The 23,969-nt window shown below is 43.8% G+C and overlaps 5 protein-coding genes across 7 annotated transcripts; 2 read left to right on the top strand and 3 right to left on the bottom strand.

Moving 5' to 3' along the window:
- On the bottom strand, positions 2,345-5,675 carry LOC8059793 (L-type lectin-domain containing receptor kinase IX.1). Its single transcript, XM_021453435.1, has 3 exons — positions 5,612-5,675; positions 3,594-4,505; positions 2,345-3,507 (listed from the first exon to the last, which is right to left on the bottom strand). The coding sequence occupies exons 1-3, from the start codon at positions 5,673-5,675 to the stop codon at positions 2,345-2,347; spliced, it is 2,139 nt and encodes a 712-aa protein (XP_021309110.1).
- LOC8082021 lies at positions 5,578-6,877 on the top strand. Its single transcript, XM_002468360.2, has one exon. The coding sequence runs from the start codon at positions 6,108-6,110 to the stop codon at positions 6,750-6,752; it is 645 nt and encodes a 214-aa protein (XP_002468405.1). The 5' UTR covers positions 5,578-6,107; the 3' UTR covers positions 6,753-6,877.
- Positions 6,909-13,070, bottom strand: LOC8059792 (copper-transporting ATPase PAA2, chloroplastic). Its single transcript, XM_021447986.1, has 17 exons — positions 12,251-13,070; positions 12,058-12,135; positions 11,715-11,812; positions 11,588-11,641; positions 11,247-11,333; positions 10,849-11,013; positions 10,652-10,762; positions 10,236-10,304; positions 10,046-10,155; positions 9,856-9,961; positions 9,563-9,629; positions 8,986-9,065; positions 8,437-8,891; positions 8,031-8,205; positions 7,649-7,780; positions 7,418-7,568; positions 6,909-7,311 (listed from the first exon to the last, which is right to left on the bottom strand). The coding sequence occupies exons 1-17, from the start codon at positions 12,894-12,896 to the stop codon at positions 7,193-7,195; spliced, it is 2,703 nt and encodes a 900-aa protein (XP_021303661.1). The 5' UTR covers positions 12,897-13,070; the 3' UTR covers positions 6,909-7,192.
- Positions 16,360-17,982, top strand: LOC8082020 (ylmG homolog protein 2, chloroplastic). Its single transcript, XM_002468359.2, has 3 exons — positions 16,360-16,652; positions 16,760-16,968; positions 17,354-17,982. Exons 1-3 carry the CDS (start codon positions 16,419-16,421, stop codon positions 17,631-17,633), a joined length of 723 nt encoding a protein of 240 aa, XP_002468404.1. The 5' UTR covers positions 16,360-16,418; the 3' UTR covers positions 17,634-17,982.
- LOC8082019 (guanine nucleotide-binding protein alpha-1 subunit) lies at positions 18,017-22,601 on the bottom strand. 3 transcript variants are annotated; one of them, XM_002465714.2, is made up of 14 exons: positions 22,432-22,601; positions 22,125-22,245; positions 21,966-22,038; positions 21,736-21,773; positions 21,554-21,643; positions 21,322-21,399; positions 20,640-20,747; positions 20,458-20,559; positions 19,506-19,561; positions 19,294-19,428; positions 18,937-19,030; positions 18,792-18,851; positions 18,637-18,716; positions 18,017-18,488 (listed from the first exon to the last, which is right to left on the bottom strand). In XM_002465714.2, exons 2-14 carry the CDS (start codon positions 22,215-22,217, stop codon positions 18,323-18,325), a joined length of 1,173 nt encoding a protein of 390 aa, XP_002465759.1. In that variant the 5' UTR covers positions 22,218-22,245; positions 22,432-22,601; the 3' UTR covers positions 18,017-18,322. The 3 variants fall into 3 exon arrangements, with proteins under 3 accessions (XP_002465759.1, XP_021306649.1, XP_021306650.1); XM_021450974.1 differs by having other exon boundaries at positions 22,125-22,241; positions 22,432-22,589; XM_021450975.1 differs by lacking the exon at positions 22,432-22,601 and having other exon boundaries at positions 21,535-21,643; positions 22,125-22,241.

The following is a 23,969-nucleotide window of genomic DNA, read 5'->3' as shown; positions in this document are numbered from 1 at the left end:
GATTAAGGCCTTGTTTAGATGCGAAAAGATTTTGGATTTCGCTACTGTAGCATTTTCGTTCGTTTGTGGCAAATATTGTCCAATTATAGACTAGTTAGGATCAAAAGATTCGTCTCGCAATTTACAGTTAAGCTGTGCAATTAGTTTTTATTTTTTGTCCATATTAAATGCTTCATGCATGTGCCAAAAGATTCGATGTGACAGGGAATCTTGAAAACTTTTTGGTTTTTGGGTGAACTAAACAAGGCCTAGAAATTGATCCATTTCATTTTAACTAGGCTTAAAAGATTCGTATCATGATTTACAGGTAAACTGTACAATTAGTTATCTTTTTTATCTATATTTAATGTTCTATGCAAGTGCCACAAGATTCGATGTGAGGGGGAATCTTGTAAAGTTTTGTGTTTTTGGGTGCATTAAACAAGGTCTAAGTATATACGTATGAAACTTGCATATCTCTCCGACGCGCCGTTTCACTTTCACGTACATGTCTTTCCGTGTCCTTGGCTCTTGGCTTTCCTTATAGGCTATTGGGCTCCTATACCTACAGCTTCCGTATATGGGGTTGGGCCCCTTGACGTCAAGGGGCCTGTGCCATGGAACAGCTCGAACCCTCCCAGGGCCGAGGCTGGTTTCATGGGAGTGTCATGCACATTAAATATGGTGTCACATAAGTAAAATTGCTGACTTGGTAGGGTCATTAAATGAAGGAGTTTCATCAGATGAGAGAGAAGTTTCATTCCCATGAAACTCTTGTGGCTCGGTTACCTAGTTTATAGTCTTGGTAACTGTGTCATGAAACTATGCATTGAGACTGGCCTTATCGCAAGAGGTTTGCTGCAATTATATTTAAAAAAAGGTACAGTGAAAAAACCAAACGACCTTAGAGCAACTCCAGCCCAAGTCCCTAAATTAAGCCCTTAAATTTTTATTTACAGGCTATAATAAAAAAAAGTAGAGGCTCAAATTAAGACCCAACTCCAATAGAAAAAATAGACAAGTCCTTATCTCACATAGGACCCACCTGTCATTGATAAATCCTACATCAACTCCACCATTTGTAATTCTTGTCTTGATTTATGGGTTGGGAGAGAAAGGTGGGTGAGATCCATTGAATAAGGGGTTCTGGATGTGAGGGGCTGAAACTATAATTTGTAAGGACATGAAAAATGGGAGCCCAAGTAGAAGGTGAGTTGGAGTTGAATTTTTTGGAGTAAGTTTCTAAATTTAAAATAGGAACTTGTTTAGGAGGTGGGCTGGAGTTGCTCTTAGCGTCTAGTCCAAATTCAGCTGGAGAAAACACTGTGGAAAAAACAACTAAATGCAAAAAGAAACTAAAGGGCCAGGACGATCGCCACAAGAAAAACAAAGAGGCTGAGGACCGCTCAATAACACAAACAACAGCTATAAACACCATCATGAGTTCTAGTCACCGCTAAGGAATGTTAGTTAACTTCTTTCATCCTGAAGGCCACATCCTCGGGTTGCTTTGCCAAATTCAAAAGTTACTCTTTTTTATCTCATAAGTTTTGCTCCGGTTGTCTTCTTAAAAAAAAAGATACACGGATCTTAAAGCACTAGAATACATTTTTTTATTAAACTAGAGGGGGGCATGACCCCTACATAAATTTATTAAGGAGTAAAAGGTTTACAAGACAAAACAAAACACCAAACAAAGGGAGAGGGAAGGGTAAAAAAAAAACAGATCAAGGAACAGAAAAGGAAATAAAAAAACAGAAGGATTGTAGCCATTGATCAAAGGATGAAGAAAGACTTGACTTTACTCTTGGACTGACCATCTTTATTTCTTTGAAAAAACTTCACGTACATTCTTGTAAGCTTGTTTGCCTTGTATTAAAGATTAGCTTATTTCTAGCTTACCAGATTGCCCAACAGATGAGGATAATCATTTCCACGAAGAATTGAGAATGTATCTGACTCTTGAGAGCACTGAAGTTATCAGAAACATTGCTGTTGGGTGAAACCATCAAGTTGAAGAAACCCCAGCACTGCTGTGCAGAAGGGCAGCTAAAGAAGAGGTGTCTAGATGTTTGTTTCTTCAATTCCTTGGATGCAGAGCTCACAATTATATGATTCAAGATGCATGTGCTTTCTTCTTAGAATGTTTCTTAAGCTCAATCCGTCATTCAATAGCAGCCAGCAAAATACCTTGTGCTTTGGTTGACAAGAACTCTTTCAAATTCAGTTGTGAGCTGGGTTATTCTGGTGGTGCCCAATCAACACTGGAATAATTAATTAAAATTAATTCAATTTAGATAAGTCTAGCAACCATCGCAATAAGACATTTAATAATAAGAATAGTTTCCTTTACATGGGCCACATTTCAGTTAAAATAATCTAACAGTGGCACGTATGTTGCCACCGGCATCCCCGCCGGTAGATTGGGCAGTGGCGCCTCATACCGCAGCACGTTGACGGCTTGCCTGATGGACGGCCGGTGGTTCCGGTCAGGGTGCGCGCACCAGAGTCCGACGACCATCACCGTCTCCATCCCCCGGGCGTCGAACTCACCCTTCAGCCTCGCGTCGGCGGCGTCTAGGATGGCTCCCCTGCCGTAGCACTCCCACACCCACTGCACGATGTGGATCGCGTCTTCTTCCTCGCGGCGAGCCACTAGAGGCCGCCTGCCGCAGCTGATCTCCAGGAGGACGATGCCGAAGCTGTAGACGTCCGACTCGGCGTTCGCCTTGCCGGTGATCAAGCACTCCGGGTCCACGTACCCCATGGTTCCGGCGAGCATAGTGGTGTGCGAGCCCCGGCCATGGTCGACGAGCCTGGCGAGCCCGAAGTCGCCGAGCTTGGCGTGGAAGGACGCGTCCAGCATCACGTTGCTGGGCTTGATGTCCCTATGTACCACACACTGCTCCCACTCCTCGTGCAGGTAGAGGAGGGCCGACCCCAGGCCCAGCACGATCTCGTGCCGGAGCGGCCATGGCAGAAGCGCAGTGTTGCCGGTGCTGTAGAGGTGCTTGTCGAGGCTGCCGTTGGGCATCATCTCGTAGACGAGGAGCAGCTCGCCGCCGCCGTGGCACCAGCCGATGAGCTGCACCAGGTTGCGGTGCCTGAGCCTGCTGATGATCTTCACCTCCGTGGCGTACTCCTTCCTCCCCTGCTTCGAGCCCTTGGACACCCTCTTGATGGCGACGTGAAGGTTCATCTCCTTCAAGAATCCTCTGTACACCGATCCGAATCCTCCTTCCCCGAGCTTCCTGTCATCGGCAAAGTTGCCGGTGGCAACAGCGAGCTCGCTGCAGCGGAACCGCTTCGGTCCGGTCCCTTTCTCGAACTCGTCTTCCATCTCCGTCTCCTCGTCGAAGAAGCCGCCGCCGTCTCCCAAACCCAGCTCTTTCTCCTTCGCTTCCTCAAGGATTGTAGCCTGTTTCCTCCGTCGTCGCCGGAGAAGGAGCCATATGGAGAAGCCCAGAATAACGAGCAAGGTTGAGACTGAACCGGCGGACACGCCGATCACGATCCCTGTCTTTGAAGCTTCTGTGGTGGTGCAAAAGACAGCGTCAACGTTGTTGTTGCATTGTATTGCACTGCATCAATCCATAGAGGAAGAAGATGTTTACTTGGAGAATGTGGCGTCGGCGGCGAAGGCGAAGGCGGTAGAGGCGGCGAAGGCGAAGGCGGTAGGGGCGGCTCCGATGCCGGCGCTGGCGGCAAGGTGATGTTGTCTAGCGGGGCGAGCAGGTAGACAAAGTAGCAGCTGTACCCCTTGATGGAGCCTCCGGTGGTGTTGTCATACAGCTGCCCCAGCAAGCTGGCGTAGCTCGAGATGCAGCTCACGCACTCGCTGGTGTTGAGGTCCCTGGTGCACTGCGCCAGCCCGTACATCAGCTGCGCCCCCGCTCCCGAGTAGGGCGTGCTGCTATTGAAGATCCGCAGCGGCGAAGCGGCGATGCCGCCCGTGAGCTTGCTCACCAGCGGCACCCAGGCGGCCCGCACCGCTTCGGGGGTCACCGGCAACCCGATGATGTACGCGTCCACGCTGAACACGGCGTTGAGGTCCGCAGCGGCGGGGATCGGCGCGGCCGAGTACCGGAGCACGCACGCGTCGTACGCGGCGCTCACGTTTCGGCTGCCCGGGCACATCGTCGTGATCCCCGCCGGCGCTCGGGTCAGGCAGTCGAGGCACTGCGCCGCGCTGCGGTCCGCGAAGCACATGATGAGGCCGAACGCCTCGTCGGCCCCCGCCCCGGCGCTGCCCTTGTAGAACCAGCCATTGTCGACGGCCGCCGTGGGGAGCGTCGCTAGGAGCTCGTCCAGGTTCTTCTTGTACTGGCTGTCGTCGGTGTAGTTGTCCGTCGTCGAGCAGGACGGATTAAACGGCTTCATGATCTTGTTGTCCTTCCCAGCGGCCACGACGAAGAGGATGGCCGAGGCAGCGACGAGGAGAAGGCAGGAAGTCATGGCCACGGGGCACGGGGAGACCCTTGCTTTCTGATCCTTGTCACATCTCTGTATGCAGAAACAAGAATTGTCTTTTCAAGCAGAGAGTCAGTCAGCAGTCAAGGTACAGGAACAAGTGCCAGCATCTTGCACCGTTTGGAAGTTTCACAAGTGGCTTGAAAGGTTTGTAAGCTTTTTAGTAGTACCACTCTTCTGCTCTCAACAGATGTCATGGTTCTAAAATAGCTGTGTCTAACAGATACTCTACTCAATTGTGGGCTTTGGACCATGTCAAATGTGATTTGGATAATCCATCAACAGTGCCGGCCTGTTTTTTGGTGTTCAAACAAAATCTCTCATCGGCCCCGCATTACCCAAAACAAAGGTAATAGCATCGTAGTCCTCCGGTACCGCTCAAGGCAGCGACCGCCATGGAAAACTTGTCCGCGCCGATGAGTGTGCCCCCGTGGCCTCGAGTGTGGGGTAGCACCGACTGTAGTAGCACAACGCGCCCAACTCAAGCCATTGTGGTCATGATATCCAGTCCTCGACAGTAGGTTTAGCGCCGCCGGCAGGCCGTCACCACCCTGCCCGCTCCGTGGCTAAGTCGGACCTTCACGCCCGCAGTGAGGATGACAACTAGCACTTAGGCGAGCTCAGACTGAGAGAAGAGGAGACAAATCTATACTCGACAGGACATGGAATATGGACCTGAGGTGCGCCATTTAACAAATTTGAGGACCTAAAATGCATTTTCAAGGTTTGAGGACTTAAGTGACACCGCTTAACAAGTTCAGGAGTTACTACGATTCATACAACTTACAACTTTAATTTTATTATTAATTGTGAGTTACTACAAAACAATTTAAAAGATATCCATTATACACTATTATTACTTCCTCCGTCCCAAAATAAGTCTTTATCTCATTTTTTGAGAAGTCAACCGATTTCAACTTTAACTATATTTATAAAATAGTACTAGCATTTGTATCTCTAAATAGATTTATTATGAAAATATACAGTGTAGTTAATCTAATGATGTTTATCATGTATCGTAAACATTAATATTTTTATATATATTTAGTTAAAGTTAAAATCATTTTACTCATCAAGATGCGAGTTAAAGATTTATTTTGAAACAGAGAGAATATTTATTAAATCGCCTTACAATTACACAGCACTACATAAGATCACATACAATCGGAGAAGACAACACCATTATATTTGCCGCAGTGAGCACCGTACACGTTTTCTTGCTCCATGTTGCGTTATCCAATTATATCTCCAACCCTTAAAAAAACTTTTAGGTACACAAACTGTCATCAGAGAGTAGTGTATTTCCAAACCGTAACATTTACAGTGGCACCAACTGTCCAATTCAGTTAACCTTTAACTTTTTTTTTTGGTATCACAAAGCTAGCATCCATGCATATGGCAGTGGCTCCTCCAGCACAGGAAACTAGAGGAGCAGACAGTAATCATAGGCTCCACACTCCCGGCGCCAACTTAGCCGTTGCTCCGCTCAACGGTCACTCCTTCCACCCTGTATTTAAACTTCCCCACGCGCCACGCACTCTGTATTCAAACTTCCCCTGCTCCTCTCAACTCAACACCACATCACTGACTCACTCGATCACTGTCGCACTGAGAACACAAGCACGGCGGGCCAGAACCAGTCGCACACCCAGAAGCTAATGGCGTCCGCCACCGGGAACTCGAGCCTGCGGAGCTGCTGCTCCCTTCCCAACCTGCTGGTCTGGCTCCTCAACCTCTCCCTCCTCGTCCTCGCCGCCGCCGCGCTCGGCCCGGTCTTCCTCCTCCGCCCGCGCCCGACGCCCTTCGGCTGGGCGCTCGTCTCCGTGCACGCCACCACCCTGCTGTCCGCGCTCGCGGCGCTCCACGCCCAGCTCACCCACCTCTGCCTCGCCGCGCACGCGGCGCTCGCGCTCGCCGCGCTGTCCGGCCACGCGCTGGCCTCCCTGGCTTTCTTCCTCCGCCACGACCACAGCCTCCGCCTCCTCGGCTCCGACAGGGACCGCCGGGAGCAGTTCGTGCTGGCGTTCCTGGAGGAGCTGCTCCTGCTGGCCATGTTCGTGGCGCAGGCCGTGGCGCTGGCGGCCACGTGCGTGGTGAGCCGGCGGTGGGCCAGGGAGTACCAGGCGGCAGAGACGGAGAAGGCGGCCGCGGCGAGAAAGCGAGGGAGGAAGATGGCGCGTGTGCAGGCTGAGTCGGCGGCCGCTGCGGAGGCCGGGGTGAAGGCCGTCGACGAGAAAGTGATGCGGAGCAGCAGCGGCAAGAAGGTGCACTGGGCCATCAACGATGGATTCGAGGAGTGCTAGAACCACCAATGAATGGAAGTAGAAGAATAAATAGTAATCTCCTAGCTATGTTATTGTTCAGAGGTATGATGGCCATTATAGTGTGGCCAGAATATATAATCAACCAGAGTTGCTATTTGTTCTTAGGGGCTACTATGTACTACTGTTAGAACTTTCCATATAATGAAGCTTAGCTTGACCATGAACAATCATACGCCCCAATGACATCTTTGTTTACAGCAGCGCCATTACAAATTTACAATGTTTGAAGGCCGTGGTAAATTGCTAACATTATTGCCCTTCGGGTTGCTACTCTGGTTGGCTAGATAAACTGTACACCAACACGGTACTAGCCTACTACTGACAATTAGCCGGAGCTGGAAAACCAGTACAGCACCCTCTATCATCCAGTACCATCCTGAAGCACTGTCCTTCGGCTGGGTCAAACTAAACCCAATAATTCAGTTTAATCTTGAGCTCAAATCACCCTGCCGTTTTTCTGTGTTCTGAAACGACCCATGCAGCTGCAGAAGCAAAGAATTGCTGACGACAAAGATGGAGCTAAGGGCCATCAATCCCCCTGAGTGATAAATCGCCAAATATAGCGTCAGTACCAAAGCTCGACAACCCAATATGAGGAAAACATGGCATAACAGACGAAGTGTGTAATCCTCAGTAGAAATTACCTGAGAGAGATGGTGTCATGGCGAAATCATATTGTGGCAGTAACACTCCAGCGGCAATTGGAATGGCTACTATGTTATATGCCACTGCCCAGGCTAAATTTTGGTGAACTTTTGCCATCGTTGCCTTCGACAGGGATAGTGCATCTACCACCTGAGCAAGCGATTGTTTGATCTCTGTTAATGGCACTTGAGTTATTCAGATGAGAGAACCATTACAACAAAGAACCTTACCTGAGAAAGTCTGTTGCCTAATAGAACAACTGAAGCTGCATCAGAGGCAGCGTTCTCTTTTGAGTGAGTTCGCATGGCTATTCCAACATCTGCAGCTGCCAAAGACGGCGCATCATTTATTCCATCACCAACCTGGACAACAGGAAGTACAAATCAATGTTGTTAGGAGTCAATGCAGGTAAAAAAAGGTCAAGTTCAATAAAAAAAGACAAGTACTTGACACAAAGTTGTCGGTGAGCAATTTTGAACTATGTGTATTATCTCAAATTGAAACTTCTGTAGATATTTATACTTTTGGACGATACTTTTGGTCTATGAATCACAAGTATGGATATTTGACCTGTCCATGATAGAACACCAATAAAGCATCAGATTTCATTACCATTGCAACTCTGTGTCCCTTCCCTTGCAAAGTTGATATAATGCTTGCTTTGTCTTGCGGAGTTAGGGAAGACTTTATGTTTTCATCCCTGATTCCAATAGTCCTCCCGATGCTTGTCACTGCTTCTTCCCTATCCCCTGACAGTAGAAACGTTGTAATGCTTTCCTGCTGCAACCTGATGATTAACAAGACAAGACAAGTTTAAACATGCTGCACTGCTTTAACTATACAGATAAGGCAGTAATAGTTGCAAAACTTGCATGCTACTTCAAAAATAACATTAAAATATCTAAGAATCTTGCAGCAGCATTTCACGACGCCTCTGAGGATAACCCTGTTGGATAAGAGAAATGTATCTGTACCGAGAAAACACAGTTAAAATGCAAACAATCACTCCAGAAAATACCTCTCCACAGTTAAGTTTGCATCTTCTCGTAAAATATCTGATATAGCAATAGCACCTATAATTCCTTCTCCTTCACGACCAACATAAGCAATTGACTTTGACTGATTTGATGATGATGCTTCACTTGACAACATAGACTCCAGCCGGTTTCTAAGGTCTCTCAGTTCAGTAGGTGATGCTTTAGTTTCAAAACGATCATGCACCCAATCCAAAGTGCCTACTGCAACTAAACTCCCATCTACTTCCGCCAAACAGCCAAATCCAGGCTCTGTAAGCTGACCACTTGTGATCGGAATATCTAGCTTGAGTAGTTCAGCCTTGTTCATTATAGCATTTGCAATTGGATGCAATGCTGTTTTCTCCACTGCAGCAGCAAGACGAAGAATCTCTGTATCTTCATATGCCAGAGAAGCAATAGAAGTAACTACTGGTTTTCCTTCTGTAAGTGTCCCTGTCTAGAATTGGAATAAATTGTTTGTAATGAGAAAAAACACAACATTGAGAATAGCAGTTTACCATGAAAAAAAGGTGAAATGAAAAACCACATACTTTATCAAGCACAAGAGCATCTATTCCAGCCAAACGCTCTAAAACATCACCTCCTCTAATAAGTAACCCTCTTTTAGCACCTATTAAAGAAAACCGAAGTGACAGGAAGTCATGGTAAACAAAAATATGCAATCAGGAAAGTTTCTGTTCAAAAGTATAGTGAGCAATTGATAATTAGGCCCTGTTTAGTTCCCCACCTAAAAATTTTTCATCTATCCCATCGAATCTTTAGACACATGCATAAAACATTAAATGTAGATAAAAAATAAAATAATTACACAGTTTAGTTGAGAATCGCGAGACGAATCTTTTAAGTCTAGTTACTCCATGATTAGCCTTAAGTGCTACAGTAACCTACATATGCTAATGACAGATTAATTATGCTTAATAAATTTGTCTTGCAGTTTCCTGACGAGCTATGTAATTTGTTTTTTTATTAGTTTCTAATAACCCCTTCCGATATCCTTCCGACACATCCGATGTGACACCCAAAAAATTTTCATCCATAATCTATAGTCCCCATTATATTATCAAAGATTGGAACAAATGGATGGAAACAGATGGTATAGAAAGTTACCTAGGGAAGTTCCTATTAAGATAGCTGTAGGTGTAGCTAATCCAAGTGCACAAGGACAGGAAACAACCTGCAGGGAGTAAAGTTCACAAAATTAGTCCAAACAAACGCTTCAAACATGGTTTTACGAAAGATCGAATGGGATTTCAGGTTTTGCATGTGCAATTATCACACCATATTAAGGGTACATGTTAGTTGATCAACTGTGAAATCAGTCAATTTGATAAAACTCCAAGAGTTAGTAATGCTGAGTTTTTTCTTCTATTATTAAAGGAAACTATAGCAGGGCCACTTACTAGTACATCCACAGCAAGCTTTATACTCAAAAGTAATGAATCTCCATCTGGGCCAGCAATATCATTGAAAAGAACCTCCGGAAATACGTGTGTGCCAATATAATACCTTAGGGAGGGAGAGGGTTAGAAAAACAATATTTTTTTAGTCACAACAGGATTTTCATAGAAGAAAATAAAAACAAGAGCACACCAGAAGGAAAAGGTTGCTGCAGCCAATGTCATAACAGTATACACAAATGGTCCTGCAATGGAATCTGCAAGCCTTTGAACAGGAGCTTCACGTGCCTGGGCATCCTCAACCTGTTCAAGGATACATATATAGTTAAACACCCTTTTCTCCCTTCGTTTTACTCTCAACAGCAAAGAGTGTTTTTCACAACCATGCGGACTATCTTAGCTATTGTTGATGACGGTCCAGTACATGTTGCTCTGATCTTTAGCGGGCCATCCTTCAAAACAAGTCAAATAAAAGGTTGTTACTTATCCAGCTAAGAAGAGTGAAAGGCATCTGAACATATGAAGGTAGTGGAACATCAAAGTTGAAGAAGTGGCACAAGGCATTGTAGTGAATTTTATGAAGTGTATCTAGTTAAAGCATCCTTTGGACATCAATCAAGACATGACAAATGAGTGAAGAGCTTACTGATACACCAGTCACACTTTAGACAGAGGGCAGATGGCATTTTAGAGTAACAGGACATTCATTTTTCCAAGCACTTAACAAATAGAGTTGATTGGAAACATCTTATTGGAATCAGACCTAGGGTCATGCGTTCAGGCAAGAAGTTATACATACCCAGTTCACAGTTCCTGAAAATACAGGAAGACCAATCTCCTTGGCTACAGGCAAGGACTCTCCAGTAAGCATTGATTCGTCAACAAAACTTGATCCTCCAATAACATTCCCCTGCAAGAATGGGTTTCAAACGGATTAATGGGTTGATCGACAATACTGGCAAATAAGAAAAATGAAACTATGGAGTAGCTCCATACATCTACTGGTATAGTTTCTCCTGGCAGGACCAATATTGAGTCTCCAACACGGACATCATCAACAGGAACCTCGACAGTGATTGCATCAGAATTCAAACTAGTGTCCGCAGAAGGGTCATCACTTGAGGAAGTAACAATTAATCTCGACTGAGGTGATAACAGTGACTGCCACAGATCACCAGACATCATTAGTTTCAATGAATCAATTATCTTGCACGATGATATATGGTTCATTCCTTTTCTATATCTCATTTTAAGAAACAATAATTTTTCTATAGGGTAAGTGGAAAATGGAAGTAAATATTATCCATCTTATCTTCTGTCTCTAGCATTGTAAAATGAAAATGGAAAATGCTTCTTGCTGGGACAATAGTTATAATTTATAAATCAATACTTACAATGAGCTCATTCATATCACTGGATGCCTTGAGCCTTGCACTTTCTTCAAGAGATCGTCCAAGAAGTACAAATCCAAGAAGCATGACCTGCATGCTACAAGAAAACTTTCTTCAACAAAATTTTGCATGCAGAACAAAACTCGTGACTCAACTGTTATTTTCAGTCAAATACCAAATTGGTTCGACTAATGTGGGAAAAGAAAACCAAGTTTCCATGTTCTGTGAACTGACACTGCTTTCGTCAAAACCATTGCAAGATCCAAGATCAGAGCAACACTATGACAAGAGCCGAAGATAAAAATTACAGCTCAATCAATAGGACTATACAAAAATTGACTCACCGGTTCATCAAAAAAGGTCGAATTCCACTCCAACTCAGGGTTCAGCAAGGACACCTTAAGATTTGCAAAGCTAAATTAGTATAAAACTATATGGTTGGACAGAAAAATTGACTATAGGCCTACTTACTGCACTGATAGCAAATGCAGCTGCAGAGCCAAATCCTACTAGAGAGTTCATGTTGGGGGAACCTTGCTTGAAAGCTCTGAAACCATCAAACAGTATATCTGGAGGCACATTGAAATGATGTGACGAAGAGGGAATGGAATAGCTAGAGAAGCAAGTGCTGACAACATGATGGCATTTCATCCAACTTCATTTTTGTTTCTTACTAACTCTTAGCAATTCGCGCTGTTCAGTTTCCTGAATCCTAACATTCTTAATTCTTAGAAATTGATGGAATATAAAACATATCAAGATTAAACAAAACAACATGTACACAATATGAGGAGACATTGAGAACCGACTATACCTCTTCCAGGCCCAAGCAGAGCAGCTGTGGCAATGCCACATTTCACATAAGAATTATGCAACAAATCCAAAAACGTTCCTGCACCAAGCACAGACCGATCAGAGGGGGCCCTTCGCGTCAATATTAAACCTCACTTTGCTATGCCGCAAAATCAGATCACGCTCTGAAATGTCTCATGGTAGTTCCAACTCACCATGGCCGATATGGATGCCGAGCGAGTGCAGGATGTGGGACGCGTGCGAGCCGCAGCAGAGCGCGACGAGCGTCCACGCGAACGCGACTCGGCCCCGGCTCCGCGCCAGGAGCTCCTCCTTCCTGGCGGCCATCTCCCTCCACTTGCGCGCGCTCTCCCCGGCGCCCGCGGCCGCCCCGCCTCGGCGCGCCGTGGTGGGGAAGCCGCACTCCGTGAGCCTGGCCGCGAGCTCCTCCCCCGCGCCCGGCGGCGCCGGTGCCCGCAGCCGCACCGCGGCGGACTCGGCGAGGAGGTTGACCGCCGCCGTCTCAACCCGCGGGTCCGCCGCCAGGATGGCCCGCACCCGCGCCGCGCAGCCGCCGCACATCATGCCGCTCACGTCGAGCAGCGCGGTGGTGGCGTCGGTGCCCTCCCCGGCCGCTGCATCGAGCGCGGACGACGGGTCGGCCGTGGCGCGGGGCCGGGCCGCGGGTGCGCCGCGCGTGGGGAGGCGGAGACGGAGACGGCGCTGGAGGGAGTGGTGGGAGGCTGGCGCCGAGCGTCGGCAGTGAACAGGGCGGAGGCACTGGAGGGGGAGAAGACTAGTACCGCCCGAAGCCGGAGGTCGGACGTGCTGTAGGAGGGAGATGGTGGCAGCGGTGGCCATGGAGACGATCACGAGACCAGAGGCCTCCCCGGCGAGCGGCGGAGAGGGCGGTGAGTCGGCAGCTCAGGGCCTGGCGCCGTGTGGGAGAAGGGAGGCGGCGGACATGGGAGGGAGGTGGTAGTGGGAAATGGAGGAGGGGTGGAAAGGGAGGCGCCAGAGAAAGAAGTCCTGAACTGGTGGTTGGTGTGCGCCGGGGTTAAAACTCGAGGAGGGAGGGGACGGGGGCCAGGCGCGGACGATGGCGACGTGTCTGCCGAGCTCAGCGAGGGGACGACGAGGACGGGGCTATTCCAATCCAATCCAAACCATGTGCTGGACGTCCGCTGGACGGGACGGGACGGATTTCTTCGTCTGGACAGGACAGGATCACAGGACCCCCCGTACTAGGAGCCTCTTTGCCGTGGAAAACGTGGTGAGTGTGCTGTGTTGGTTTGGGATTGGAACGCGCGTGTTCCGGATTCGTGACACACGGGCTGCACTGCACTCAAGTAAACGTGATAGTGTCTGTCAGGTGAAGCGTGACTGACGCCACTGTTTCACGAACATTAAGCGAAACGAAAGTAGCGGTCAATTTTCGATAATTATTTTTTTTAGAAAGTGCATATGTTAGTTTCTATTTTTGGACAGAACAAAAATCATTTTTCTTTCTCTTTTAAGACATTCAATTCTCTTTTCACTTTCTTTTGCTAGATCACCCGATCTTTATTTTTATTTTTTTTAAGAAGCATGTGCTCATAACTTATAAAACAGAATAAAAAAAGTATAACTTTCATGATAAACTTAACAATACTAACTTAGAAGTGTTTCTAGACAACAAGTTCGAGGAATAACTCAACATTGCTAACTTAATTGTTCTCAAAAATTTATAGTACATAAGTTTACTCTCATTATTTCAAATTATAAGGCATATTGACTTTTCTAAATTGAATTTACTATGTATCTAGACACCACTATATATGTATACACATAGCAAAATCAATATATATAGAAATATCAAAAAATTTTATAATTTGGAATAGAGGGAGATATAAGTTACACAATACAACTTATATACATAAGTTACACAACTAATACACTAGTGTATATAGAAAGTTATGCAATTATTATACATAAACAAAAATTATACAATACAACTTAGCATAATAGGTTACCAAAATAACTTAGCAGAATAAGTTAGTAATATAACTTATATGTTATAAGTTAATATACATAAATTGCTACAAGAAAAATAAAAATCTTCGAAACATATAGAAGTGGGTCTAGTTTTGTTCGCCTTGTCACGTTGAACATACCGGTGTAGACGGAATTAAAAATAGATATATCATTCAAAAGTTATAGTAATTTGTAATAAATATTTTGCTTTTTCATGATGATGTCAAAAGCAAAGGGAAAGAGGAGAGGGAGAGGAGGGTGAGCGACCGGCGTACATTAACTATCGGATCGTTCGCTAGATTGAAAACTAGCGAACAACCGTGACAATAGAACTGGGGACTAAGCTGCCGATTCCGATTGGCGATTGGCATCGTGTGCCGCTGCCCGCTGCCAAAGGAGGTGGCCACATGTCCGTGTCCTAGCTAGTCAAAAGTCGTAAGCATTCTCATTCGGGGTTTTCACGTTTCATCTCAAGCACCAAAGTCAACACCATTCTCGAATCGATTTCAAAAACAAAAACAAAAACAAAAAAACACCATTCTCGAATCCCCTCCAAGGCTTCAACAGAACACCTCTTGGAGTCTACGGGGTGTTTGGATTCAGGTCTTGTTTAGGTCCAATTTGGTTTGACTTACACAGCTAAAAAGTAATCTGCGAAACGAATCTTTTAAGACTTTATCATATCGAATCTTGCGATACATGTACGGAGTATTAAATATAGATAAAAAAAGATAATACATAGTTTGTCTATAATTTGCAAGACGAATCTTTTGGAACTAGTTAGTCTATAATTAGATAATAATTGTTAAATACAAACGAAATTGCTATAGTAGCCAAACCCAAAAAAAAACACCAACTAAACAAAGTCTTGATCCACGCCTGTTGTGGCCTCCCATAGTTTTCCACGCTGGTGCTTGATTGACATGAAAGCTTAAGCTCCACAAAAGCTACCATAATGTTTGCTTGGCTACTAAGTCATAACTGAAAATGTTATTCGCTAATTTATAGTAAGAGAAAAAATATTGTCCAATGGCTAGCAGATTCCGTAGATAAGCTCAAACTAATATTGATTTCTACCACATATAGTGGTATTCAATTTCTCCACCACATCTTGCCCTAACGGAACATAGCAGAGGGTGACGTATAACCAAATAGGCCATATGTTCTTGTCATAGTTGTAGCAATGTTATCAAAGCTAAAAGGAATGTTGTATCCCTGCTCACACCAGTAGCCACGAACTGTAAATTGGCAGTGTTTACATCGATCTCAAGTGTATGTGGGACTGAAATTGTCAGGACTTAGAACCATTTTCTTCCTTGCTTCGCACATCCATGGGTTAAGAAATAATTGTTTATTTGCTAAGCGAAGCAAGAAGGCTACTCGGTTCTTGTATTGTTATTTTTATTTCAATATCGGTCCACAAGAAATGTTGTGGCTAGTCTTAGGCGAAGAACAAATACAGTTATCTGTTGAAGCTTGCCGAAAGTTAGAGTCGACGACAATTATGCATTTTCTCTCTCTCTCGAATAATATTCTAGTCTAGAAGTGAATAAGAAACTACTATATTACAACTCAGGACAATACATCTTAAATTACATGGCAACGAATTTAGTGCAAACTCATCTCCCGTGCAAACTGTGCAAACTCTAATCTAGACTGCAGGATGTTGATCCAAAGGGGGCGCATAAGAGAGGTGGAAGGAGGGATTTGTAAAAGTGTGATTAAAAGCGGGCGGTTAAGTGCAAAATTACCCAATCTCTCCGCGCCCCTTGGATCAACATCTTGTGATCCAGATTAGAGTTTGCACATTTTACATGTGAGATGAGTTTGTATTAGATCCGTTGCCAAATTACATATGAAAAAACTTGAAAGAAGAAACGATATCTTATCCAAATCCTTCTATTTTCTTATGCGTCAATGCTCCAGATGAATAGAGTCTCGTTGAACACCTAAGTCAAAGTACAGTTTTTATATCAAATGGGTTAGCCACCGCTAAAACTCCAGACACGACATAAGATCGAATGTTTGGGAACCAAACCTAAACGCATCTTGCATCTAAACTAATAAAAAAAATGACGATTAAATGAGCGGGTACACAGCACATGCCGCAGAGTCAGCGCCTCCAATCTGAAATGATAATGTGGGAAATTACTCTAGCAAGTACTGTAGGGGAATTAATTTGAATTTATCTGAATTTTATCAGCAGTTAGTTACTATTTTTTTCAGCCCCTGATAATTTGTAAACAGTCCAAGGACCAATCTAGAAAAACAATTCCGTGCCATCAGGGTGCCTCGAAACGTTATCTGAACCCTGTAACCTCTCGTCCGCCATCCGCCACGACCCGCCTCAAGGCTCGAAGCACGGCACCAATGGCCTCCCCCAACGCCGACCCGGCTCAGCAGCACCACGCCTCGACGCCGCCACTCCTCCTCGCCGTACGCCACCTGCCGTCCCCCGGCGTCCACCGGACACGCACGCTCCCCGGCCCCGACGTCCTCACCCCTCTCGCCCGCCGCCTCGAGGAGCTCGCGTCCGCGGCGGCCGCCCACCCGCTCCTGAAGCCGCTCTTCGCCGCCCACTCCCACCTCTCTTCCTTCTCCCAGGTAGGCAGACGCGCGCTGCATTCGTGAGCCCGATCTCTGTAACACACACAGTAGACGGAAAGCCAACGCCGCCGGCGCTGTGGTTTGATGAAATGAGCAACGAGCAGGGCAGGAGGCGGCTGGTGGCGGCGCGGCGTGCGACGATGCTGCTGTCCGGGGAGCACTGCTTCGCGGCGGTGCTCGGGGACTCGGTGGCCGGGATGGTGGTGTCCAACGGCATCAACAACTTCCTCAACCTTTACAACACGGTGCTCGTCGTCAGGCTCGTGCTCACCTGGTTCCCAAACACGCCGCCCGCCATCGTCGCGCCTCTCAGGTAAGCGCCATCGCAACTATGGGGATACATGCTACATTTCCCCCATTGGTGTGGTTCAAAGAATTGAGATTTATTAGAATGGAGAGGTCCTGGGTCGCTAGAAGAAAAAAAAACGATATGGTTTCACAACCTACATTGACAGTGTGCCATTTCTTTCGTCAAAAGATTCAAACTGTGAGCAGGTTGAGACTATCACACGCAATTTTGCTTCCTCAATCGAAGTGATCAGTGAACCAAATAGTGGGGAAACAGATAAAGAAAAGCGTTCCTGGATGATTTTTTCGTATGTTTGTGGAGACGTCTAAAAGTGATAAAAAAAAAAAAGACGGCTTGTTTCCTGACATATGTATACTGTATATATAACAACAATGGCATTGCAATGCAGCACGATATGTGACCCGTACCTGAACATCTTCCGGGGCATCATCCCGCCGCTCGGGGGAACGCTGGACCTGTCGCCTATCCTGGCTTTCCTCGTCCTCAACGCCTTCACCAGCACGGCCGCCGCGCTTCCGGCAGAGCTCCCCAGCTCGGCAGCTGCACAGCATCACCAGAGGACCGCTGCTCTGTCCAGCTCGGCGCCGCTCGAGGCGACGTCCAACCAGAGGAAATGGATGCGGAGAATGCGGTCACAGAAGTCACAGGGAGAAGGTGGTGATCACTAGGCTTGTGAGCTTGTGGCTGTGTTCGTCGAATCGTCAGTGCCTTGTTCTTACCAGCTGGGGATTATGCTTCGCATCAGACGCTCGAGATCTGCACAACACTGTGTTGGACATGGATGCTCTTTGCTCTCTAGCTATCGAACGAAAATTCATCACGTTGCTTCAAATGGTCTTTTTGCAGAGTAATGCGGAACTTTCTTCCTTTTGAGGGCTGTGCTTTCTGCATGTATGTAGAGGAACCTGCTTGACTGTAATAGCACTTTCGGTCTTTCAGACGCCCAGTTTTCTTGAATTGCGATGGTGTGATCGGGATGCGTAGATAAATTCAGTCTTGGGACACTTTCATAACTTACCAATCGAGCGTTCATCTATTGTTGGTTAACAAATTCAGACAATTTGTGACTATGCATGTTGCACAGACAACAACGAATGAACTTATATGCGAGACCAAACAGGCAGTGCTCCAAAAGATCGGCAGAACATTGTCCTAACATTGGGTGGAATGGAGAGGACCCCAAACTTCCCCTTAGACCACGGCACAAAACAGATACTTTTACTGGCCTGTGGTGGAGCAAAAAGATCAACAAATGTTCCTCATGTAAAAAAAAAGAATCACAATAGGCAAAGCTGTGACACTGTAAACTTTCTGTTCCTCTCACCATTCTAGTTACTTGTCTTGTGGCTTATCTCAATCAAGTTCCTTCTCTGGAACGCCTCATGCTCTCGTCGATCAGCTTGAATGTCTTCTTTACAAGTTTCTGATCCAGGGCTGTTGTTCTGTAGATCTTGAACACTCGGTCGACACGGTCAGGCTTGCTGCTCTGGAAGTAGAGTTCCTCAAACTTCTTTTTCACGAACCTGTAAAAACAACCACGTCAATATAAGACACAAAACCAGCACATAAAGATAGAAACAAAGTGGAAAACTTATTATGGTATCCATGTGCGCATATATATATCTTTAGATGATACTGCCAAGCCATAGGGAGACAGAGGAGCACACTCACTCATAGGCATGTTCCACCTCCTGTTTGCCAGGTGCGATAGGCTGGTAATCTTTAAACCACTCGCACGCACTTAAAGGAACCTACATTAGGGGAACAAGTGTTATTTTTGGTGTATTATACTCAGCTCTTGGTAGGTAAAGAAGTGCAATAGTTACCTTTTGTATTTTTCTCTCAAATATGTCAAATTTGTTGAGAAATAACATGAATGAGGTTTTCTGGAAGTCAAAATTGCATCAGCTAGGTTTCGGAATGACTAAAACATAGTATGAGAATAGACATTGTGATAATTATGATACAAACCTCGAAACATCTTTGCTTTAGCACCCAATCAAAGAGTTCTTTAGTCTCCATCATTCTGTTCTTCGTCTCATCCTCGCATAACATCTGATCATACCTGAAAAGTGTCCCACCAAACAAGACTATGAAACTTTTTTGTGCAAAAAAATCATATTTATTTCGATTAGAAATACAAATAATATAAAAGGCACTCAGAATAGAACTGGATAGTATCAGTAACATAACAATGTTCTGATCATGGAAAACCAATAAGTGCTACAGTGACTTAGAGGCAACTACAAAAAGGCAGCTTCTGAGTAGAATTTGCCATTATAAGTTGAGTTCAAGCTAATCAAGTGTAAACTAGGAAACTGGGCTTACTCGCTAATGGCAGCACAGAATATTACAGCATTAACACCTTCAAAAAGATGGATCCATTTCCTTCTCTCGTTTCTCTGGCCTCCTACATCGTATAGCCTATAGACCTCTCCGCCTCTTTTGCTCTCTCCTAGAGGGCTGCAGAAAAAATACAAGAATTTGATTGTTAAGAGTTATATCTAACTCGATAAGCAAGTAGCACAATAGCAGATTACCTAAACTGAGTTTCTACCACACCATTTGTCCGTACTCTTGCATGAAGCACGTCCTCCTGCAAAATCAATCCTTGTCAAGTAGTCCACATAAATTATTGAAGAGTAAAATCAACACCAAGCCTTTTAAGACCTATCCTCAAATAACCAGGTAGTAACAGAAATAAATATGGTGAAACATCCACATGCAAGGAAATGTTTCTATATGGACCACATGAGGATTACTGGATTCGGCCAATTCAGCCAGAATTCGATGTTCAGACTAGCAAAACCCTATAGATATTAGAAAAGTAGCATATATGATCAATCAAGAAATACCTTAAGGAAAATATCCATAGATAGTATCATGAGTCATGACAGATCAGAACAAGATGATTCCAATTTATGCACTTCAGAGGCTGCTTCCTAATGTACCACTATTATTCAAATACATAGATGTAATTTAACATTTTTCCTTGCTTGAGAAGAGGGAACATCATTGCTAGAGAAAAATAACCTCGGTAGTGTGGCCATGCTTATGTTATGGAAGTTTTTTTTTATGAAATTATGTTATGGAAGTTGAGAAAGGAATCAAAAGTCTTTTCAGCAAAGAAAAGTTTCTGGTAGATAATCGCATGGAAACACCAGAGGTTGAGGCTGAGGGACGCAGATAACATTAAGCCTGTTATATAGAAGTTCAGTATATTTTCCCCTCACTGCACTACAACTAGGCAGGGTGAGTCTACATTGTTATATATAAGGTGTAAATTGTAAATGTGTTCCCTCCCTAAATTTTTAAACTAATGGTCTCCTAAGGTCTTCAAAACAAAAGGTTCTTGTTCTTCTGCTAGTTGACAACCTCAAACAGTATGTAAATTTTAGCACCATGACAATCAACATGAAATATTATGCCAACATCAGAAAACGAATAGGTAAAATCTCTCTTTAAAAAAGTAGCTTGAGGATAATTGTGTACCTTTGTTGGTACATAATCTACTTCAGATAATCTGTCCAAATTTTCCATGAAGTACTGTGCACAGTCTGGGACTTGGAGAATACTTCCTCGTGAGTAAGTTTCCTACAAAGGAATTTCTAAATAATCAAGCCTTCTGTTTACAAGTTTATATGTTTTTAAAATCAAAGTAGAAGAAACTTCACCTGAATGGCTGGATCTTGCCATAGTTTTCTTACATCCTGTACACATTCTTTGTTTAGCGATGGGTAATCCAACCTGACACCAATTTCTGATAGTTTTTCTCCAATCTCCTGAAGTTATAATAAAGTTACAATACAAATACACAAAAGATATTTTAGAGGACCAATAAGGTGTGCTCGGTGCAATGAGAAGCTTGAGCTTCTAAGAGCTAATAAATGCATCGAAATGCCCACAAAGTTGGCGTTGTTAACTGTTTAAACTCATAACTACAAACAAAGCAAATGCTCAAAACCTGATCTAGATGAATATCATATAACAAACATTTCAAACAAGAAATATTTTAGCATATCTACAGCTGCCTTCTCCGAAGCAATAAAATGTAGGTGCAAGGTTACCAGATACCAAAAGATGTAAATGATTTTCTGGAAAATCTACATAAAAACCAATGACCTAGTCATTTCTTTACCTCCCTGTTCCATTTAGTTGAATTTAATTTTAACAGATATCATCCATGAGCATGTAATCGTGCAAAGCATAATAAGGCATTTTGGGCTAGCAAAGCTCCAGGCAGAATCGTTAAACCATAGCAATTGTGTCAGCCAAACCACATTACGACAATTATGTTGCAAAATAAGCAAAGTTTGGCAAAATTTAACTCTAATTTCCAAGGAAAAAGGTGCAAACCTGACTATCTGGAGATAAAACATATTTTGAGGAATCTGGTTCCACTTGGGCTAGCTCTTTAGCTCCCTCATATAATATCTGTGTGTGCATATTTAACTCATTACTGAGACAAAATATCAGCTAATACACCCTCATTGGAGCAGCAAACAACTCCATAATCAAAACTTCCTACATAATCATCACTACAGCGTAAGAGGAAAAAAAAAGACACACCCTTTCTAGTATAGCATACTTTAATTGTCTGATACACGTTCGCATGGATGACTGACGTGTAGCTCTTAAGCTCTGCCTCATCAAAGCCAGTTTGGAAAAGGAGCTTTATCTGCAAATGGGTGGTCAGACATATACATGACTTGCCGTCTTGCTGGTGACATAAGAATTATGATTCTCCAGGGAAAATGGCATAAGCCTTACTTGTTTAAATATTGTAGACTTCCCTGATTCTCCAGCACCTTACAAAGAAGCGATTGAAAAAAGAGGACCGATGTTAGGAAGACAGGCAAAGTAATTTATCGATGGACAACACATTATCAAGACTAGAATGCAGGTGAGAGTGAGAATTGACTAGGGATCAACTTCACGATAGTCTTTTGGCTGATCGAGCAAACTATCAAGACAAAAGTCTACAAACAGGTAAGCATTACCAAGAAGTAAGAGCTTGTGGATGTGTTGCTCGGCCTTTGTTTCTTGCAAAATCCTCCGGTCGATGTCTGCAGACTGCACCCACACTACTAATGTCAGAAGGTATAAGTGTTGCTGCTTACCAACACAAAATCGAAAGCCTGGTCTAAGCGACAAGTTACCTTTGCATTTTCAGCTGCTTCAGTCTCGTCCAAGGAATGGGATCTGCTACAGGATGAACCCATGCTTTCAATCACACAGGTAAGCACAGACATTATTCTAGAAGCGCGCTCTCATGCCTGACTGAGGGGCGGACACAGGCAGGGGCGGATCCAGTAAAGGGACATGGGTGTACACATGCACACCCAATAATTTTTGCAAAAACTTCGAAGTTAGGAGGATTGTCAAATAGCTCAATAGCTTTAGGTTAGGGTTTCGGTGCTCAGCTTTGCACAGCATAAGGGAAGGGAAGAGAAGGGGTGGGAGTACCTGGTGGGTGCTCGTCGCCGGCGAAGAGACCAAGGAAAACCTCAGCACCTGGCCTAGGGCGGCGGCGGCCCAACAGTCGTCTGGGAGCAAGAGGGGAGAGAGAGTGAGTGAGTGAGTGAGAGAGAAGGAGGAGGGAAGGAGGGCAGCGGAAGGAAGGGGAAGCTGGTTATGCATCGACGCCGGAAAAAAAAAACGCACGGGCTTCTTGTGGGCCGTTTTTCAGTTTCTTTGAAAAAAAATTTTATTTTTCTTTCTCTCCCTTTAAATTTGTATTTTTGATGATTTTATATATCTATTCTCTCACGGTTTTTTATCTATACCCCAAATAATAAAAATACAAAATTTCTATATTTTTTCTTGCGCTTCTTCGTTTCTTCCACCTCTTTCTCCCTAATCAGGCCGGCTTGGGCCTTATTTAGTTCCCAAAATATTTTACAAAAATTTTCACATTTTCTATCACATCGAATCTTGCGGCACGTGTATGGAGCACTAAATATAGATAAAATAAATAACTAATTATACAATTTACCTGTAATTTATGAGATAAATCTTTTGAGCCTAATTAGTCCATGATTGGACAATATTTGTCAAATACGAATGAAAGTATAGATAAAGCATAGATTTAACCGGAATAAAGCTAAATAAATCTATAACTAAGTTATATGTGATCCAATGGATATGAAACTTTTACCACAGTTCAAGCATACAATAATAAGCTCACCATAAAAAGTTTACCATAATTGAACCATAGAAACTACATATATGAATTATTCTTATTAATTATAGAAAAACATAAATTTCAAGCTACAACAAAATCTTTGTACTAAAGTATACCATATTATATATTCATTATATAGATCTACTCATCAGGAGTCTAACAAAATTGAAATATTCATTTTATGATTTTTTGTGATTTATTATGATTTTTCAAAGATTCAGCGGAAATAAATAAAAAAAGGACAAAACCACCCTCTAAAACCACTCTAGGGGGTTATTTGACCGGTTTTAAAAATACCAAGAGGTAGAATATCTAATTTTATAGTTTAGAAGATAAAGTATTCCACCCTAGATAGTTTGGGGGTTATGTAGACTTTTTCCATTTCAAATTATAAGATATTTTGGTTTTCCTAGATATATAGATATAGACTTTGCTATGTACTTAGATACTTCCATAAAAAAATACAATTCTCATTTTCTCGAGAAGTTAAAAGAGTTTGAACTTTGCCTAAACCCCCCATCGAGGAAAAAAACTAAATTCATATAAAAAGGTATTAACATTCATGATGTAAAACAAATACCATTAGATTCGTTATAGAATATATTTTAATAAAAATTTTATTTAGAGACATGAATGCTAATATTATTTTCTATAAATTAAATCAAAATTGAACTAGGTTGACCAGTACAGATCTCATAGTTATATTTTTTTAGATAGAGATAGTATACATTACGTTTAGATATATAGTTAAAAAGTTAAACCGTCTCATAATTTAGAATGGGAGTGTTGTTCTAACTTATTGCTAGATAAAGCTATAACA

This window comes from Sorghum bicolor, chromosome 1, assembly GCF_000003195.3.
Source record: "Sorghum bicolor cultivar BTx623 chromosome 1, Sorghum_bicolor_NCBIv3, whole genome shotgun sequence".
Lineage (NCBI taxonomy): Eukaryota > Viridiplantae > Streptophyta > Magnoliopsida > Poales > Poaceae > Sorghum > Sorghum bicolor.
This window is presented reverse-complemented; position numbering and strand designations above follow the sequence as displayed.

Excerpts from the sequence above, each read along its gene's own strand:
- LOC8059793 (XM_021453435.1), bottom strand. The coding sequence starts at position 5,675 with ATGGAGCAAGAAAACGTGTACGGTGCTCACTGCGGCAAATATAATGGT. Across the intron at positions 4,506-5,611 it reads TGGTGTTGTCTTCTCCGATT|ACAATTCTTGTTTCTGCATA; the intron begins GTATGTGATCTT and ends CTGCTTGAAAAG. Across the intron at positions 3,508-3,593 it reads GCCGACGCCACATTCTCCAA|CTTCAAAGACAGGGATCGTG; the intron begins GTAAACATCTTC and ends CCACCACAGAAG.
- LOC8082020 (XM_002468359.2), top strand. The coding sequence starts at position 16,419 with ATGGCCTCCCCCAACGCCGACCCGGCTCAGCAGCACCACGCCTCGACG. Across the intron at positions 16,653-16,759 it reads ACCTCTCTTCCTTCTCCCAG|GGCAGGAGGCGGCTGGTGGC; the intron begins GTAGGCAGACGC and ends AGCAACGAGCAG. Across the intron at positions 16,969-17,353 it reads GCCATCGTCGCGCCTCTCAG|CACGATATGTGACCCGTACC; the intron begins GTAAGCGCCATC and ends ATTGCAATGCAG.
- LOC8082019 (XM_002465714.2), bottom strand. The coding sequence starts at position 22,217 with ATGTCTGTGCTTACCTGTGTGATTGAAAGCATGGGTTCATCCTGTAGC. Across the intron at positions 19,562-20,457 it reads TAGATTATGTACCAACAAAG|GAGGACGTGCTTCATGCAAG; the intron begins GTACACAATTAT and ends TTGATTTTGCAG. Across the intron at positions 18,717-18,791 it reads TTGAGAGAAAAATACAAAAG|GTTCCTTTAAGTGCGTGCGA; the intron begins GTAACTATTGCA and ends CCCCTAATGTAG.
- LOC8059792 (XM_021447986.1), bottom strand. The coding sequence starts at position 12,896 with ATGGCCACCGCTGCCACCATCTCCCTCCTACAGCACGTCCGACCTCCG. Across the intron at positions 11,334-11,587 it reads CGACCTTTTTTGATGAACCG|GTCATGCTTCTTGGATTTGT; the intron begins GTGAGTCAATTT and ends TGTAGCATGCAG. Across the intron at positions 10,156-10,235 it reads TAGCTAAGATAGTCCGCATG|GTTGAGGATGCCCAGGCACG; the intron begins GTTGTGAAAAAC and ends ATCCTTGAACAG.
- LOC8082021 (XM_002468360.2), top strand. The coding sequence starts at position 6,108 with ATGGCGTCCGCCACCGGGAACTCGAGCCTGCGGAGCTGCTGCTCCCTT.